Source organism: Muntiacus reevesi, chromosome 3 (genome assembly GCF_963930625.1).
Source record: "Muntiacus reevesi chromosome 3, mMunRee1.1, whole genome shotgun sequence".
Taxonomy (NCBI): Eukaryota; Metazoa; Chordata; class Mammalia; order Artiodactyla; family Cervidae; genus Muntiacus; species Muntiacus reevesi.
In genome coordinates, this window is record NC_089251.1 from 7414886 (window position 1) to 7429738 (window position 14853).

General features: G+C 49.2%; 1 protein-coding gene across 7 annotated transcripts in view; it reads right to left on the reverse strand.

The window, feature by feature from the left end:
- Positions 1-14853, reverse strand: part of SPTAN1 (spectrin alpha, non-erythrocytic 1) — a 59502-nt gene that overhangs the window by 15487 nt on the left and 29162 nt on the right. For 3 of the 7 annotated variants that reach the window (XM_065928329.1, XM_065928326.1, XM_065928327.1), the window contains exons 23-39: positions 13726-13785; positions 12436-12634; positions 10939-11043; positions 10483-10506; positions 9906-9941; positions 7764-7811; positions 6943-7034; positions 6485-6629; positions 6206-6387; positions 5580-5679; positions 5257-5454; positions 5007-5153; positions 3518-3621; positions 3246-3408; positions 2852-2866; positions 1091-1222; positions 699-836 (exon numbers count right to left, since the gene is read on the reverse strand). In XM_065928329.1, the coding sequence (XP_065784401.1) occupies positions 699-836; positions 1091-1222; positions 2852-2866; positions 3246-3408; positions 3518-3621; positions 5007-5153; positions 5257-5454; positions 5580-5679; positions 6206-6387; positions 6485-6629; positions 6943-7034; positions 7764-7811; positions 9906-9941; positions 10483-10506; positions 10939-11043; positions 12436-12634; positions 13726-13785 (1888 nt within the window). The remainder of the gene's footprint in view (positions 1-698; positions 837-1090; positions 1223-2851; positions 2867-3245; positions 3409-3517; positions 3622-5006; positions 5154-5256; positions 5455-5579; positions 5680-6205; positions 6388-6484; positions 6630-6942; positions 7035-7763; positions 7812-9905; positions 9942-10482; positions 10507-10938; positions 11044-12435; positions 12635-13725; positions 13786-14853) is intronic. The other 4 variants (XM_065928331.1, XM_065928330.1, XM_065928328.1 and 1 more) reach the window with 4 other exon arrangements.

Genomic DNA, 14853 nt, shown 5'->3' on the forward strand with positions numbered 1-14853 from the left:
AATAACACTACCAATACATACCAATGATAAATTACTCATGGGCTCAAATACACATAGAGCCACAGCTAAACAAAAACTCATGGAAATAAGTGTGGACCAGATATATATAGAACAGTCTCTAAATTTTTCTAAAATTTTCTTTTTAGATTTTCTATACTCTCTACACTGTCTACAGAGGGTGTATGACTAACTCCAGCTTCTTGGCTCTTCACTGTCCTGTTTCCACCTGGGCGCAGGCTTGGGGGAGTGGCCTGCACACAGACCCTACCCCCTCCTCCTATTCGCATTCTTTGTGGAGATAAGTGATCCACATCCCACACAGATAAGCTCTCTCTTCTCTACACATTCCCTCCCTCTGCTTAGAAACCCCCCGGAGCACACAGTTCACACCTGACGAGGAAGGTTCCTGTTAAAGGGGACTTCGGGGAGAGCCCTGCCTGTTCATGGAACCCCCTGGGGGAAGGGAGTCCCAGCATCACTTCAGAACCCCCTGAGAGGAAGGGTGCTGCAGCGTCACCTCAGAATCCCCTGGGGGAATAGCATCACCTCAGAATCCCCTGGGGGGAAGGGTGCTGCAGTGTCACCTCAGAACCCCCTGGGGGGAAGGGCACCACCGCGGCATCACTTCAGAACCCCCTGGGGGAAGGGAGCCCCAGCATCACCTCAGAACCCCCTGGTGGAAAAGAGCTCGGTATCACCTCAGAGAGCCAGAAGTCGAAGTCCTTGATGCCAGTGTTGAAGTTCTGCTGCTTGTTGGCTTCTTTCAGCTTCTGGCTCTTCTCAGCCGACTTCTGCACCAGGAACTGCCATTGGTCAGCTAAAGCGGCCAGCCGGGCCTAGGCAAGAGAAGCTAGTCGTCAAAGACAGGCAGCCGCACAGCCAGCGCCCTCTTGGGAAGCCCTCCTCAGTGAGGTTGATGAAGTGACTCACAGGCGCCGCTCTCGCTAGCACCCATCAGCAGCACAGACAGAAACAGGGATATTTTCCTAAGATTGCGTTTCAGAGTTACCATCAAGTGGACTCTAATGCTGACAGTGAGGTCCAGCACCTCTTCTTTCCAAGCCAGGAGGAGGGGAGCTGGGGACTGTACCTTGACGGCATCTTCGCTGCCGGCGCAGGCCCCGCGATCAATGAGGGAGTTGCCCATGTCGATAACCCCGCGGATCCGGTCCGCATTGGCGTGCAGTTCTGCCTCGAAGGCCTGGTGCTTCTGATGCTTGCTCTGAAAACACCAAACACACCCCCCCCCACCACCTTTCAAAACCAGGTCCTGCGAGGCAGTGTCTTCAGGGATAAGGGGTTCTCAGAAGGGAGTGGTAGCGAACTTAGAGAACTAGGGGCAGGCGTCAACACTTTTCTAGAAGGCAGTCACAGAATCTGTGAGAAATGCTTCTGGAGTCAGTCTGGTGGCAGTTCAGAGATGGTCTGAGCCCAGAGAAAGGAAAGGTAACAACTCAGGAGCAGGTGAACTGAGTCAACTCCTGAATCGGAGTGAAATTCTATAAGCAGACACTCTCTAACACTTCTGCAGGAAGTGGTAATGGCCAATTGTAGTTCTGAATCTACCTGTCCACAATTAGTATGCATGGCTTCCTCCTTAGAGGACAAAAGCCCTAAGGAATAACACATCTGGCTTCTCATCACCTAGGGTGGCAGTCCCCATGATACGAGGCATACGAGGGTGAGCCTGCCCCACCGTCCACAGAGAAGCCTGCAGCTGCCAGAGAACTGGGCTTTCCCAGCTTCTCCTTCAGCAGTTGTCATCATTCAAAACTCCTGGATTTGTCAAAATCCAGGCTTGACTGTGGGTAAGAATTTCATTTTGCTAGAAGAGACAGCTGGGAGAATGATGGGCATCTGAGGGCAGGGGCCTGACAGGGAACTTAAAACCCTGCATAGGTACAAGCTGCGGGGGCACCACAGGAGACAAGCGAGAGGGCGCAGCTGTGGGACAGCCCTGGGTGAGAAATGCAGGCTGTTGGGTGAGGATGTTATCGCGGGCAAAAAAACTAAAAGGGAAAAGCAGTACAACTGGGGAAGGATTCTGCATCAAATGTTTCATTTCAGGGGCAGCAACTGTCATAAAATGGAGGCATGTGGCTGGTGAAACACAGTGCCAACAAAAAGCGTCCTGGCCACATACTCTTGACGCTTGAGCACAACTACAGAACAAAAAGGGTCTCAGATGCCCACACACCCTGACAACAGCCCAGGTCCTCTCTTTTCCTGATTGCTCTCTGGCTCAATTCCCATCCATTTAAGCCACTTCTAAGCTACAATTTGACTATGAAGTCTTCCACTGCCCCTTCGGTAATGTCCGCTTTGATCTTAACCTCTCATCCCAGCCTTCTCGTAGACTTGGAAGTGTTCTCACCTGCTACTCTGTGGACCTCTCACTGTCCCTCTCCAGTGACCAGTACTTCTGGACAAAAGGTCACGTGGGCAACGAAACTCTCCCAGTTGGCCCTGCCCCCATCCACCAAGAGCCCTGAGTCCACAGCAAGAAGAGCCCAAACTTACACAGAAAAAAGTAATTTCGTTTAAAAACAGTGCATCTTTGGAAAGAAAGCAGTTCACTACTGCCCCCCAAATCAAACACTGTACAGAACCTGCCTATGTTATGAGCCAGGAGTAGGGACGGAGGAGAAAGGGAAGGGCTCAGGCTAATTACAACAGAGAAAGTCACATCCCGCGGGGACACTTGGATGGAGTGTGATGGATGATTAGAAACAAAAAGCACGGATGAGGAAGACACCAGCAGACTGTGACCATGATTATGAGAATCTATGCACAAGACCACAGACACTGGAGCTCATTTAACTAAAACTTTTTAAGAAAACATGAAACTTACCAGCAGCTTGGAAAGCTACAAAAACAGATTAAAATAACAACAGTTCAGTACACTGATGTGAATATGTAATATCACCTATTCAACAGAAACTGTCATACTTCCCCTGGGAAGGTCAGCATTTGGGAACAGCGGTTGTAAGGGGGTCTTTTATACAGGCTAACGCAGGCACAGCCTCAGCAGCGTCAAGTAACGGAAGCAGCTTCTTAACTGGCTCTCATCATTTAGGGGAGGTCTTCCCACCGGTTCACTTACTAAAACACTTTTTCTTGGCATCACTGTGAGTACGAGGAGGTACCTAGAGATAACTCTCCCTTCTAAAGATGCCTTATTTTTAGCAAGAGCTACTCAGGACCACGGCTATCTCAGAGACACACAGCTCATGGGTTCAGCTCACCTGGATGTTGGTGGGGTCCTTGTATGACTCATCACTTGCGGTCTGTAATTTTTCACTGATCCAAGCTTCAATCTCGTCCACATCCCGACTGAACTGCTGGAGGGTCTGCGATTCTCCCAGCTTTGACCTCTTCTCAATCATCTGAGCTTTTAGACGGCGCCACCTGAGAAGGTGGAACCGAGAGCAAAGGTGAGCATCCCACGGAGATAGTCAGGCCAGGGCTCTCGCACAAGTGCGCCAGGACCTGTCAGCTGCACCGACCGACCACCCACCTGTCCAGAACCTCATTGCGCCGGCTGGAGATGTCGCCTTTGGCGTAGTGGCCGCCAGCGATGAGCTGATCAGCAAAGGACTGCAGGGCGGCAATCTTCTCCTCCTGTCGGCAAAGAGAATCGTGAGGTCAGGGCAGGCAAGACGACTGCAGGAGAAGAGAATGGTTATTTTGGGTGGCTAGCTGGTGACGGGATCAGAATACACCGACACTTTAGAAGCAGGAGTGTAAAAAGCCAGAGGAAAGCTTGATTTCAATCATTATTAGAGTAGAGTTTAACTTAAGAAGGTGCCAGGTCACGCTGGAGTGGGGCCGAGGTTTGAATATCAGCAGACATCACAAATGAAACTAGGCTTCATCACATATGAAATGTAGTCCACTGGAGAAGGGAAACTGGGCTTCACAAAGACTTAATTCCCAGGCGGTCCTGTGGTTAAGACTCTATGCTTCCAATGCAAAGGGCACAGGTTCAACCCCTGGTAGGGGAACTAAGATCCTACATGACTCAAGGAGTGGCCAAAAAAATCTAGGCTTCACAGAAAAAGATCATCAGAGTTTCAACAAAATGGTTTATAAGCCAAAGACTTTTGAAACTCTGGTTCATGTTCATATATGCACTTACCTATCCATAAATTTGTTTTTCTTCCCTTTCACTATAAAAAATTTTCCCTGTGGCATCTGTTATCAAAATCTTTAAAATGCCAGAATTTATATATAAAGTTTAAAAAGACTATTTACGTATGCCACTTTTTCTAAACCACACAGGTTTGTACTGGACCCAGTGGGGACGACACTGCTTCCTGTGTAGTCAACACCAAGTACTTTATTCATGTATTTCTTTTGGCTGTGCTGGGTCTTTGTTGCTGCATGTGGGTTGTCTCTAGCTGTGTGTGGGTTTCTCATTGCAGTCACTTCTCTTGTTGAGAGCACAAGACTCTAGGTGCTCGGGCTTCAGCAACTGTGGCACAAAGGCCATAAGCTCAGTAATTCCAACTCGTGGGCTTAGCTGCTCCACGGCATGAAGAATCTTCCAGACCAGGGAGTGAACCTGCATCCTCTGCATTCACAGGCAGATTCCTATCCGCTGCGCCACCAGGGAATTCCCATTACCAAGTATTCTAATCCAAGGAAATTGCCAAAGCTCTCCAACTGAGTTAAGCAAACAGAAACTATCTTTTATTCTAATCACTGACAGCGGGAAAGGAGAATATGCCAACAGAGAGAGAAGACATCAATCTGGGAAGACCCAGATTTAGGATCTAAGGTACAAAGGCCTTGTTGCTCTTGTTAGTTGCTCAGTCATATCTGACTCTTTATGATCCCATGGACTGTAGCCCACCAGACCCCTCTGTCTGTGAGATTTTCGAGACAAGAATACTGCAGTGGGTTGCCATTTCCTCCTCTGACGGATCTTCCCAACCCAGGGGTCAAGCCAGTCTCCTGCACAGCAGGTGGATTCTTTACCGCCGAGCCACTGGGGAAGCCCCTACCTGAACATTAATTGCTTTGTCAAAGTCCTCATGTTTTTTGATCAGAGCCTCCACGCTGTCTAGCGAGTCCCCTTTGTCTTCTGTGTTCAGGAAGGCCTCCCGGGCAGCCATCCAGTTCTCGGCCTGCTCGCAGTCCCGATGGAACAGCTAAAGAAGGGGAGAGGGAGGTGAGGAGACAAAGAGCCTCTGGCACAAAATGCCTGGCCTGAAACCATATGGCAAACAGGAAGCTACCATTCAGCGCAGGTACCTGCAATTCAAGGCACTGATCCAGCATCATCCTGCGCTGGACCCAGGCCTTCTCCAGGTCTGCTCGCTCCTGGTCTAGAACATCGAGCTTCTCTTTGATCTCAGGGCTGGCGTAGTGCCCATGAGCCAACAGCTGCTGCCCGAACTGCTCGAATGCCTGGAAAGTGCCAGCTCTGGCATCAATTTCTGTGCGGTGTTCCTGCCAAGAGGAGGGGAGGGATTAAGGTAACTGGCAGGATGAACTGCCCACTTTCACGTCAACCACTGAAGTCCTCCTGGCCTGGCAGGGTCACCATGTATTCGTTGCTCAGCAGGCCAACCTACCTGGTGTCGCTCCAGCAGGGCCTCAGCTCCGGTGACATCCTTGGCTAGCTCGTCTGAGGACACCAGACCTCGGATGCCATTGATCCAAGACATGAGGTCCCTGGAAACCAGAGCCACAGAGGAATGGCTGTTACATTCCCTGGCAAGCGGGCCTTCTGCCCAGGAAAAGAGAGGACTCCCTAAGTCTTGCCTCAGAAAGTTATTTGGGATTAATCTATTGAATGGGACTAGAGCTCTGAGTAAAGTATTTTGAAGCCTCTTGTCTTACTGAATTAATAACAAAAAAATCAAGAATTCCTCAGACAAAGAACAAACAGGTATATAAGATCTTTCACTCTACAAAATAACAGGAGCAAACACAGATAGTAGCTGTGGTAGTCTCCTACAGCTTCAAATACAAATGCCTTTCTTTAGGATGATACCTTTTTTCTTTCCTGGCCACATTGTGCAGCTTCCAGGATCTCAGTTCCCTGACCAGGAATTGAACCTGGGCCCTCACCAGTGAAAACACCAGGTCCTAACCACTGAACCACCACGGAATTCCCAGGATCAAACCTGAGACATGTTCAGCCTACGTGTGCATTTCATCGAGTTAGAAAGGCCTCTGGCCCGAGCTTGCTTCTCACCGGAAGTCGCTGAGGAAGCGCTGCAGGTCGTGGGAGTCCCCCAGCTTGGCCTTGCGCTGGTCGGCACGCTTGCCCAGGCTGCTCCATGCCTGGTTCAGCTCGGTGCACTTCTCCTGCAGGTCCTCTGCGGACTCGGGGTGGGACTGGATCAGGCGCTCGGCTGTCTCCCCGAGCGAGTTCACCTGGGGAAGAAAGAGGTGAGAGAGGGGGAAGGGGGGAGCGTGGCGCCTCCAGCAGAATCGAGGGAAGCCGGCTCTGCGTCCGTCTGCCGCCTCTCACCTTGTCGCCAAGAGCCGCGAGGTCCCTCTCGAAGCCCTCATGCTTGCGCTGCAGGGCCTGGACACTGGCCAGGTCGTGGCCATAGTTGTCTGTGTTTAGAGCTTGGTTCTTCTCTTCGATCCACTCTTTGGTTTCGTCAGCATCTCTGTAGGTAAGACGCAGGTTCACATTCATGAGTGCAGAGTTTGGCTGCCTTGACCCCGGTGTGTTTCACTGGCACGTGTTAGCGGCCCACCAACTGCGCTCTAAATGGCATGGAGCACACGTCCACCCGCTCAGCAGTCCTGACTGAGCATCCATCAAGTGCCAGAGCACCAGCACGGACAAGATCCAGCCGAGGCGAACCTGATCGTCACTGGCTCATTCTCCTGCCAGTCCGGGCTGCCCCTCACCTGTGGAGCCTGCCCCACACCCCCCACTGCCGCAGGACCACTCCTGCCTGTGGAGCCACCCCTCACCTGTGGAACCTCTGCACTTCATGGGCGCTGCCCAGGAGTTGGCTCCGCTCCTCAGCCAGCTGCTGCAGGGACCGCCAGCGCTCATTGAGCTCCTGCCGGAGGACATGAGGCATCAGCCCACACCCGACTCCAGGAAAAGGGCAGAACCAGAGGCCTGGTGGCTTCATAAGAAAAGAAAGCCTGGGGCACCGAGGACTTCCTGGTTCCAACCTTCCCAGTTCAATCGGTGAGCACACGCGAGAGCCAGAGTCCAGAAAGTCAGATCTGGCCACAGCTCGCCAGACCCCTTGGTGCAAACACTCCGCCAGCACCCGGCTTAGAGTGGCCGTGGAAGCAGCAGGAGAGAGGAGGCTGATCTGTCCTCATCTCGGCGCCAAGCCTGGTGTCTGCCTCACAGCATCAGCTTTAGAACAACTGCCAAGCAGACAGAGCCCCATGTCTGCTGCCCCAGACTGATCCTGGTGGCACCACCAGTGGTGGTAGGAGGGAAGTGGCCTGAGTACAGCATGGCTGCAGGACCCTGTCCTCAGAAGACAAACCGGCCTGGGGCCCAAAAAGGAGTCAGGAAAGGCCTTCACTGTCTTCCGGATAACACGCTCCCCGCAGTTCCCAGCCCTCCTGGAGGCACTGGCAGGACTGGGTGAGTCGATCACAGCTTCTGCCGCACAGAGAGTAACAATGACCAGGACACCCTTGGAGCCAGGAGAGTGACAACTGCTACAGCTCACACAACTCGTGAGGACAAGAGCCTTGTTGAAGACAGGAGCAGGACATGGGGAAGGAGACCAGGGAAGACCAGGGAAGCTGCTCTGGTGTCTTACCTTGATGGAATTAAAGGTGGCCACGGTGTGAACCATCAGGCGAGCAGACTATGTGGGGAGGGAAGCAGAAGAGCAAACTAATCACGTGTCTGCTGATTACAAGAGAAATCTGAGATGCAAGTGCCATTAATTAGGGCCCAATTGTCCACCAAATAATTTTAAAAGAATACTGTCAAATTTCTGAACAAAGCAGCAAGAAAGTACCAACAAGGAAAAAGTCAGGCCGAAACCCAAGTGCACAATCACATCCAACTCCATGATTAATTTTACAGAAGAGTGAAAGAACAGTGGAAACCACAATTAAAACAGTTGACTGGACAGAAAAAAGAGGCTCAAAGACTACTGACTGGTGTCTTTTTCTTATTCCTACTACAGGAAAAGAGTCCAGAAAACACACACAGTGTAAGAAATGCTGGCAGCTGAGACTATTTAAACACTCAAGTGCACCAATAATTTCATTTCTATTTATGGTTACTGGATCATTGCTCCTTCTAACAGTGGCCCCTTTAACTAAGGGAAACAACCACCTTACTGGATGAGAAAGGAAAGACACTGATGAATTAGCTTCCTCTCATCAATGTCACTTTTAAAAATCGTGCCCCTTGGGCTCTCAGAGCCTACCTGGTTTAAGCAGAAAGAAACCCTACTTGGCAGGCATGTGAGGCCTGTAATCCTCCAAGTAGATAACAAAAAGGAGCCAAGTGTGTATGCAGGGAAGTCGGGCTCCTCAAATGTTCCAGGGACACACCCAGATGATGTTTTCAACCAGTGTGGGTGTGTACAGGGGTCAGAAAGCAGACACCCATTGTTTCTCATTCTTTTCAGAAACAGGAAGTACTGGTGTTTATCAAGTCATTCTGACATGTATTTCTGAAAAAATATTTGTTACCAGAAAAACTCCGGCAAACTCTGCCAGATGTCAGATAGCTAAGGATGCTGCCCATTCATGACACCAATGATTAAATTTTGTTATGTAAGGAAATTAAGACAGAGAAAAAAGGAGAAAGCAGAATAAAACGAAACATGCATCTTTCCAAGCAATTTGCAGTCTATTTAATAAGCAGAATGGTCAGAGCCTGGAGAGATAAGAAGGCCAAAGAAACAAATCCCTTTCAACCTAGGTCCCCACGACAAGCCAGGTGATAGGGCTGGGAAGTACCAAACTAGGGACTGGTGTGAGAGGCTGTTTTTAGGTTTTCATGCTTTCTTTATATTTTAGGAAGGTATGACTTCATGAAGAAACCTGCTTTTTCCAGCTTGTCTATAACTTAAGGGACATATTCCTGAAGAGCTGAGTCAGGAGGAAAGATGCTTCAATTGGCATTGAGCAGCTAGTTCCATAATCATGGCTATCAGCACTACACATGAGAAAGCTCCCTGGTCCTGCTGGTCAGAGTTATGTCCACCTTGGCTAAGCACCATCCCAGTCTCTGTGGAACAATGTCTACTGCAGCTTGTAAACATCTCTCCTCAGGACATGGACTTTCCATCAAGCCTTTCTTAGGCACCCGGAGAGAGCAGTCAGGTAGATGTTGAGAAGAAAGTCTCCTCCCCTTTTAATCTTCATGTCATTTCCTTTTGGGCTGCAGTCCTACTGGTGGGACCATGCCTCACTATGCAGTGTGACCTCTGCAAAGTGCAGTCATCCTCATATCCTTGGTACTTAAGGGGGAAGGGTCCCAGGACCCTCCCCTGAGGTACTAAAATCCATGGATGCTCAAGTCCCTCAGAGCTGGCACCCTGTATGCTCAGGTTCTGAATCCTTGCATTCAACCAACCATGGATCGAATGACAGACAGCATTTTCAATTGCTGGCTGGTTGAATCCAAACACGGATGGCCAACTGTACACTCTGGCAGAGACAGTGTATGACAAGCTCGACCCCTACCTGAACTTGTGCTGAGCATCTGCAGGAAGACATGCTGCCTCTGTGTTATTAAGCATCACATTTCAAGACATGACTGATTCAAAGAATGTTAACACCAGGGTCAGAAAGACACCAGGCCACACAAGGTCAGAAATGACCACAGGCTCAGTCAGACAAGCCTAACTACTAAGAAACAGGCACACCAGAAAAGGACACAAAGCGTTTCTGGTCCTGGAAAACCTTTGGTATTAACATATTTGCAAAGAAACTCTTACCTTCCATGGGGAGGCTGTCTTAGAATCAGATTCATCCTATTCAAAGAAAAAGGGATGAGTTTAGGGAGCCAAGAAACTGAGCACAAAATAAAGCTGCATCAGCTTTTCCTCCGAACGATGGGAGGTTCAGAGAAATCAGAACAGTGTTCCCCACTGAGAGTCAGAACTTATCACTGGCTGGCAGCAAACTGCGGGACTGGCCGAGTGAAATGAAGCAATCCAACGGGAGTGAAAAAGCCTTTTTTAAAAATGCAGTAGGAGAAATGGAGAGAATGAGGAAATTTAATAAAATTTCCAGCTTCTCTTTTTATCATTCTCAGAGGACTCTTTGCAAAGGGATAAATAAACCTAAGTAACTGTTGGGGGAAAAGTTCTAAGAAACCGGACAGAGAAAAAGTTTTTGGTTTTTGGAGAATGACAAACAGAAATCAACTTATTTCTTTTGCACAGGCTTTTTACACATAAAACGCATCTCTTGAGATTCAAGAACAGAAATCTTTACGGGACTCTTGACTGTATACTCTTCCCAAAAGTTAATCCTCAAGTTCAAGTTATAGATGGGGCAACTGATACTTACCCTGGGCATCGCGCCATACACCTCCTACAAGCAGAAAACAAAACAATCGCGTTATTAGAGGAAACATCAGTAACACCTACCACTGTCAAGTCAAACTGGAGGTGCGGGAGAGATTAGAGAGAGACAGGCAAGGTGACTGGCCAGAGGAACTATTAAAGTCTACAGGGTGACCAAGTGTTTCTACACAGAACCTTTCATTTATTTAAGGAACTACATGAATTTATTACCAGTTAAGGCCTAAAGAAAGATTCAACAACAGACATGATACTTAAGGGGCCTAAGAAGGAGACCTGTTTTTCCCTCCCGTCGAAGGTAAACAAGGTAGTGCAGGTCACATGGAGAACCTGCACCCTGGCCACACTGTGCACTATGGGGCACGCGAGCTGGGCTACAACACAGGCTGCGGGGGAGCCAAGCTGCTCCCAAGCAGGCTCCACGCAGGAGCCAGACCCCCACCTGCTGCTGCACGGCCTGCACCTCCTCCGCCATCAGACCTTCCGACTCCAGGTCTTCAGCCACCTTGTTAATGTCCTTCAGCCGTGACTCATTGGCCTTGAGATCCTTCAAAGAACAAAGACAATGTCTAGAACTCACAACAGCAAACCAAAGGAGGACCACAGATACTCATGAACTATGGCCTGAATCCATAAATTTCTGTCCGAAAGGTTATCCCATAAGGAATTTTTCTACTCCTTTACAGTGACCTAAATCAGAAAATCTTGCTTGCTGCTATTGAGGAAGTTAAGAAAACCACATGGCATTGGAAATAGCCTGTCTCTTACTTACTAAACTAACTGTAGTTAATGAAAAACTATTATGATTGGAGAATTTTTTTAAAACCTTGCTTTGTGGGGGAGAGGACGCATGTTAAAACTGTGATGAAATTTTAAAGTTTGCCACTACAGGAGCGAGGCACTCCCCCATCCAACTGAATTGGTCATAAGAATATATATATGCTTCTTGGCCACAGTATGCAGGCATCTGGAATGCTGCTGATCAGGGATCAAACCCGTACCCCCTGCACTGGAAGCACAGTCTTAACCACTGGCTGGCCAGGGAAGTCCCACAAGAGTATTTTTAAACTGGAGGAATGGATACACAAGATGTGGTATATATATACACACCATGGAGCATTAGCCAATAAACACTAAAAGATCACTGATCCATCTATATAATGACAGGACTTTCAAAACCCTCTGTGAAGCCCTTAGTCACAAAGTAACATAACACTTGATTCCATTTATATGAAATGTCCAGGACACATACATGCAAAGACAAAAAGCAGCTTGGTGTTTGCCAGGTGCTGGTGTGGAGGCGGGGAGGTGGGTAAAGAGAGGCTGCTTCGTGGGTCTGTGGTCTCCCTTCAAAATGATAATGTTTTGGAAACAGAAGTGACAGTAATAAAACACTGTAAATGAACCAAATGTTTTGGACTATACCCTTTAAAATAGTTAACTGTATGTTATGTGGAAGTCGCTCAGTCATGTCTGCCTCTTTGCAATACCATGGACTGTAGCCCGCCAGGCTCCTCTACCCATGGGATTCTCCAAGAAAGAATACTGGAGTGGGTAGTCATTCCCTTCTCCAGGGGATCTTCCCAACCCAGGGATTGAACCTGGGTCTCCTGTGTTGCAGGCACATTCTTTACCAAGTGAGCCACTAGAGAAGCCCAGTGTTATGTGAATTTAACCCTAATTAGAAAAACGACTTTTACACATTTTTGTATGATAGATTAGGAAAGTTCTTAAAATAACACGTAGAGAAAACTGCATGTATTGATGTCTTCTCAGAACTAAAGTGGTGCAAGAAAAGTTATGATTAAACTTGTTTAAAAATGGCTACAGAGACAGAGGAATATAATCTCTGTAATTTTCATTCCAGAAATCCACAGTCAAATGTCAAGAGATCCAAATCTTTGAACAATTTTCCGCTTAGTTGCAAGACCTCCCATACCTTCTGGAAGTCGTCAAACTTCTTCTGCAGCACTTCAACCTGCTCCAAGTCCGCACCGACCTCCTCACTCGTCAGGGCCGCTTCTTTCTCATTGATCCACTGCTGTAGCTCATTCGCTTCACGGAACAACATAAACTTCTTACAGCTCTTCTCCAACATGCCTTTACGCTTCTCTCCCAGTTCCAGCAGAGAATGGTACCTGAAGTAATTCAAGAGGGTGACAAGAGGGAGGGAGGGGAGGTGGGTTAGCTTCCTATGGAGGCAGACCACCAGTGTCTCTGAGAGGTGGTCCAAGGCTGTGTGTTGATAAGGATGATGCCGTGGTGGCAGAGTATCAGACAGCAGGTGAAGACGCAGGCCCCGAGGACCCATGGACAGCCTCCGGGACAAGCACACACTGCACTGTTCACAATGGGGTGGAGGGGGCAGCCTCGGGGCCACGTGTGCCCTGACAACACCACAACCACAAATGACCAAAACCAAGCGTTCAGCACAACACAGGCTCCATGCGACTACAGCTGCCAGATGAGAGATGGATTTGCTGGGCGCGGTGTATACAGAGGGCCTGTTCTCCTGTCATATGATTCTGCCAGCAGCCCCCAGGTGGTGGGGGAAGGTACACTGAGCTTTACCACAGCCTCATTCAGGATGTTAGTATCTCTGGAACAGTAGGGAATTCCTACTGTTTCTATGTTAATATACTTATTTCTCAGGAAGTTTGGCCACTTTGGAAGGAGAAATCACGTAAAGCACATTTTGCTAGCTGATTTCTTATGAAGAATCCAACAACACTCGAACCCTTGGGAACCAAAATACAAAAGGCTGAACTCCTGGTATCCTTGCAGATGTGAAAGTAGCAAACTTAATACAACTGAGTTGAAAGTTAAAAAAAGGTCTAGAATAGAATCTAAGTTTCCCAAAGCAAAATAAAACAGGAACGCGTTACCAAGAATCAGACTTTTAAGAGGCATTTGGTTTCCTGCCGACAGAGGAACACTAGGGTATCGGCCGCCCGGTCTGCTGACAGTGGCTAGTCCAGCACGAAAGCCAACAGGAGGCAAACCGACCAGGCTCTGAACGCATAGCTGCACAGAAGCACCAACGAGAGAAGCGGCCACAGCTGACACGGCGTCACCCGAACCCCTTCCCTCGTGAGCCAAAGCTGCTGCCGGAGACGGGCCCTCCCGCCACCTCGCCTTCCTCAACCAGTGAGCGCCTTCAAGAGAAGCGGGACAGGGAGGATGGACAGGGGTGGCGGGTGGTGCTCGGCAGGGCTTCCGGCCTACTCACAGTTCTTCCACCTGTTTCATACGCAGAGACACGCTGCCGGCCTCCTTAGTTACCCGCGTCCTGCACAGGGGGGCACAGCAAAAGCACGCACGGATTAGTGGGTTAATCCACGGGGTGGAGGCAGCAGCTCCGACGGGGGCCGGGATGGTGGACACTTCAAGGGGGAAGTGACGGAGTCATTCGAGAACTCTTGGAAGCAGGCTAGGCCGGAAGTGAAGTCACAGTAAGGAAAGAGCAGGAAAATCAAACCCAATGACACGAGAGCGTCAGTTCCCGTTTGCTTTCCTGTCTGCCATGCTTTAGGGAGTAAACGTTCCTGGGCTAGAGACACTGGTCACTTCAAAGAGCCAGGCCAGGGGTACAGCAACCGCCCCGAGGAAGAGGTTTTCCTGAGGGCTGACATGGAACTGGAGTCAGGTATCTGGTCCACTTTTTGGCTCTCATATTTATGATCCAGGCCAAAACTTCTCATTCTTAGCAGTAACAGAAAGCATTGGTAAGTGTAGAAAAACTGACCTCTGTAGGGAGAAACAGGGTCAAAAAAGTTCTACCATTCCAACCTCTCATCAGAGTGTACCTCCTGGCTATCTTCCAGGTGTCCAGAGCTTTAGATCTCATTAATGGTGTAAGATGTGCCCTAAAAGAAGGACAAGGGTCTTTAAGGGAGCTTAGCCACAGGAAAGAGGGCAGAGCTGTTTCCTAAAAAATACACTCCACTCAGAGCACAAAACCACGATAGAGAAACACACTCTATGCGGCCTTTGGCAGAGAACAGAGCTCAAGGGATATGGAACAGCTAAAAACCCCTTTTCAGAAAGCACCTCCTGAACTGGAGAACAAAGATCCAGATAGTGATAATTAGCAAATGTTGTTTAGGAAAAGCAACTGGCAAATGCAGGAAAAACAACAAACCAAAGGGAAAAAAAATGGATGGGTCAGGGATCGTAGGTTCCAGGGATCGGAGCTGTGTGGGAAAGCTATGCTGTGGGGGCGGAAGGAAGAGTACACCTTTGAGAGCAGACGGCCACCGGGACAGCGCTCACCCTGAAGCCTCAGCTCAGGGTGGCCTCCACCTTGGCCCCTCACGACGCAGCCCTCCGCCGGCCCACCGCCACCGCCCACGAGGCC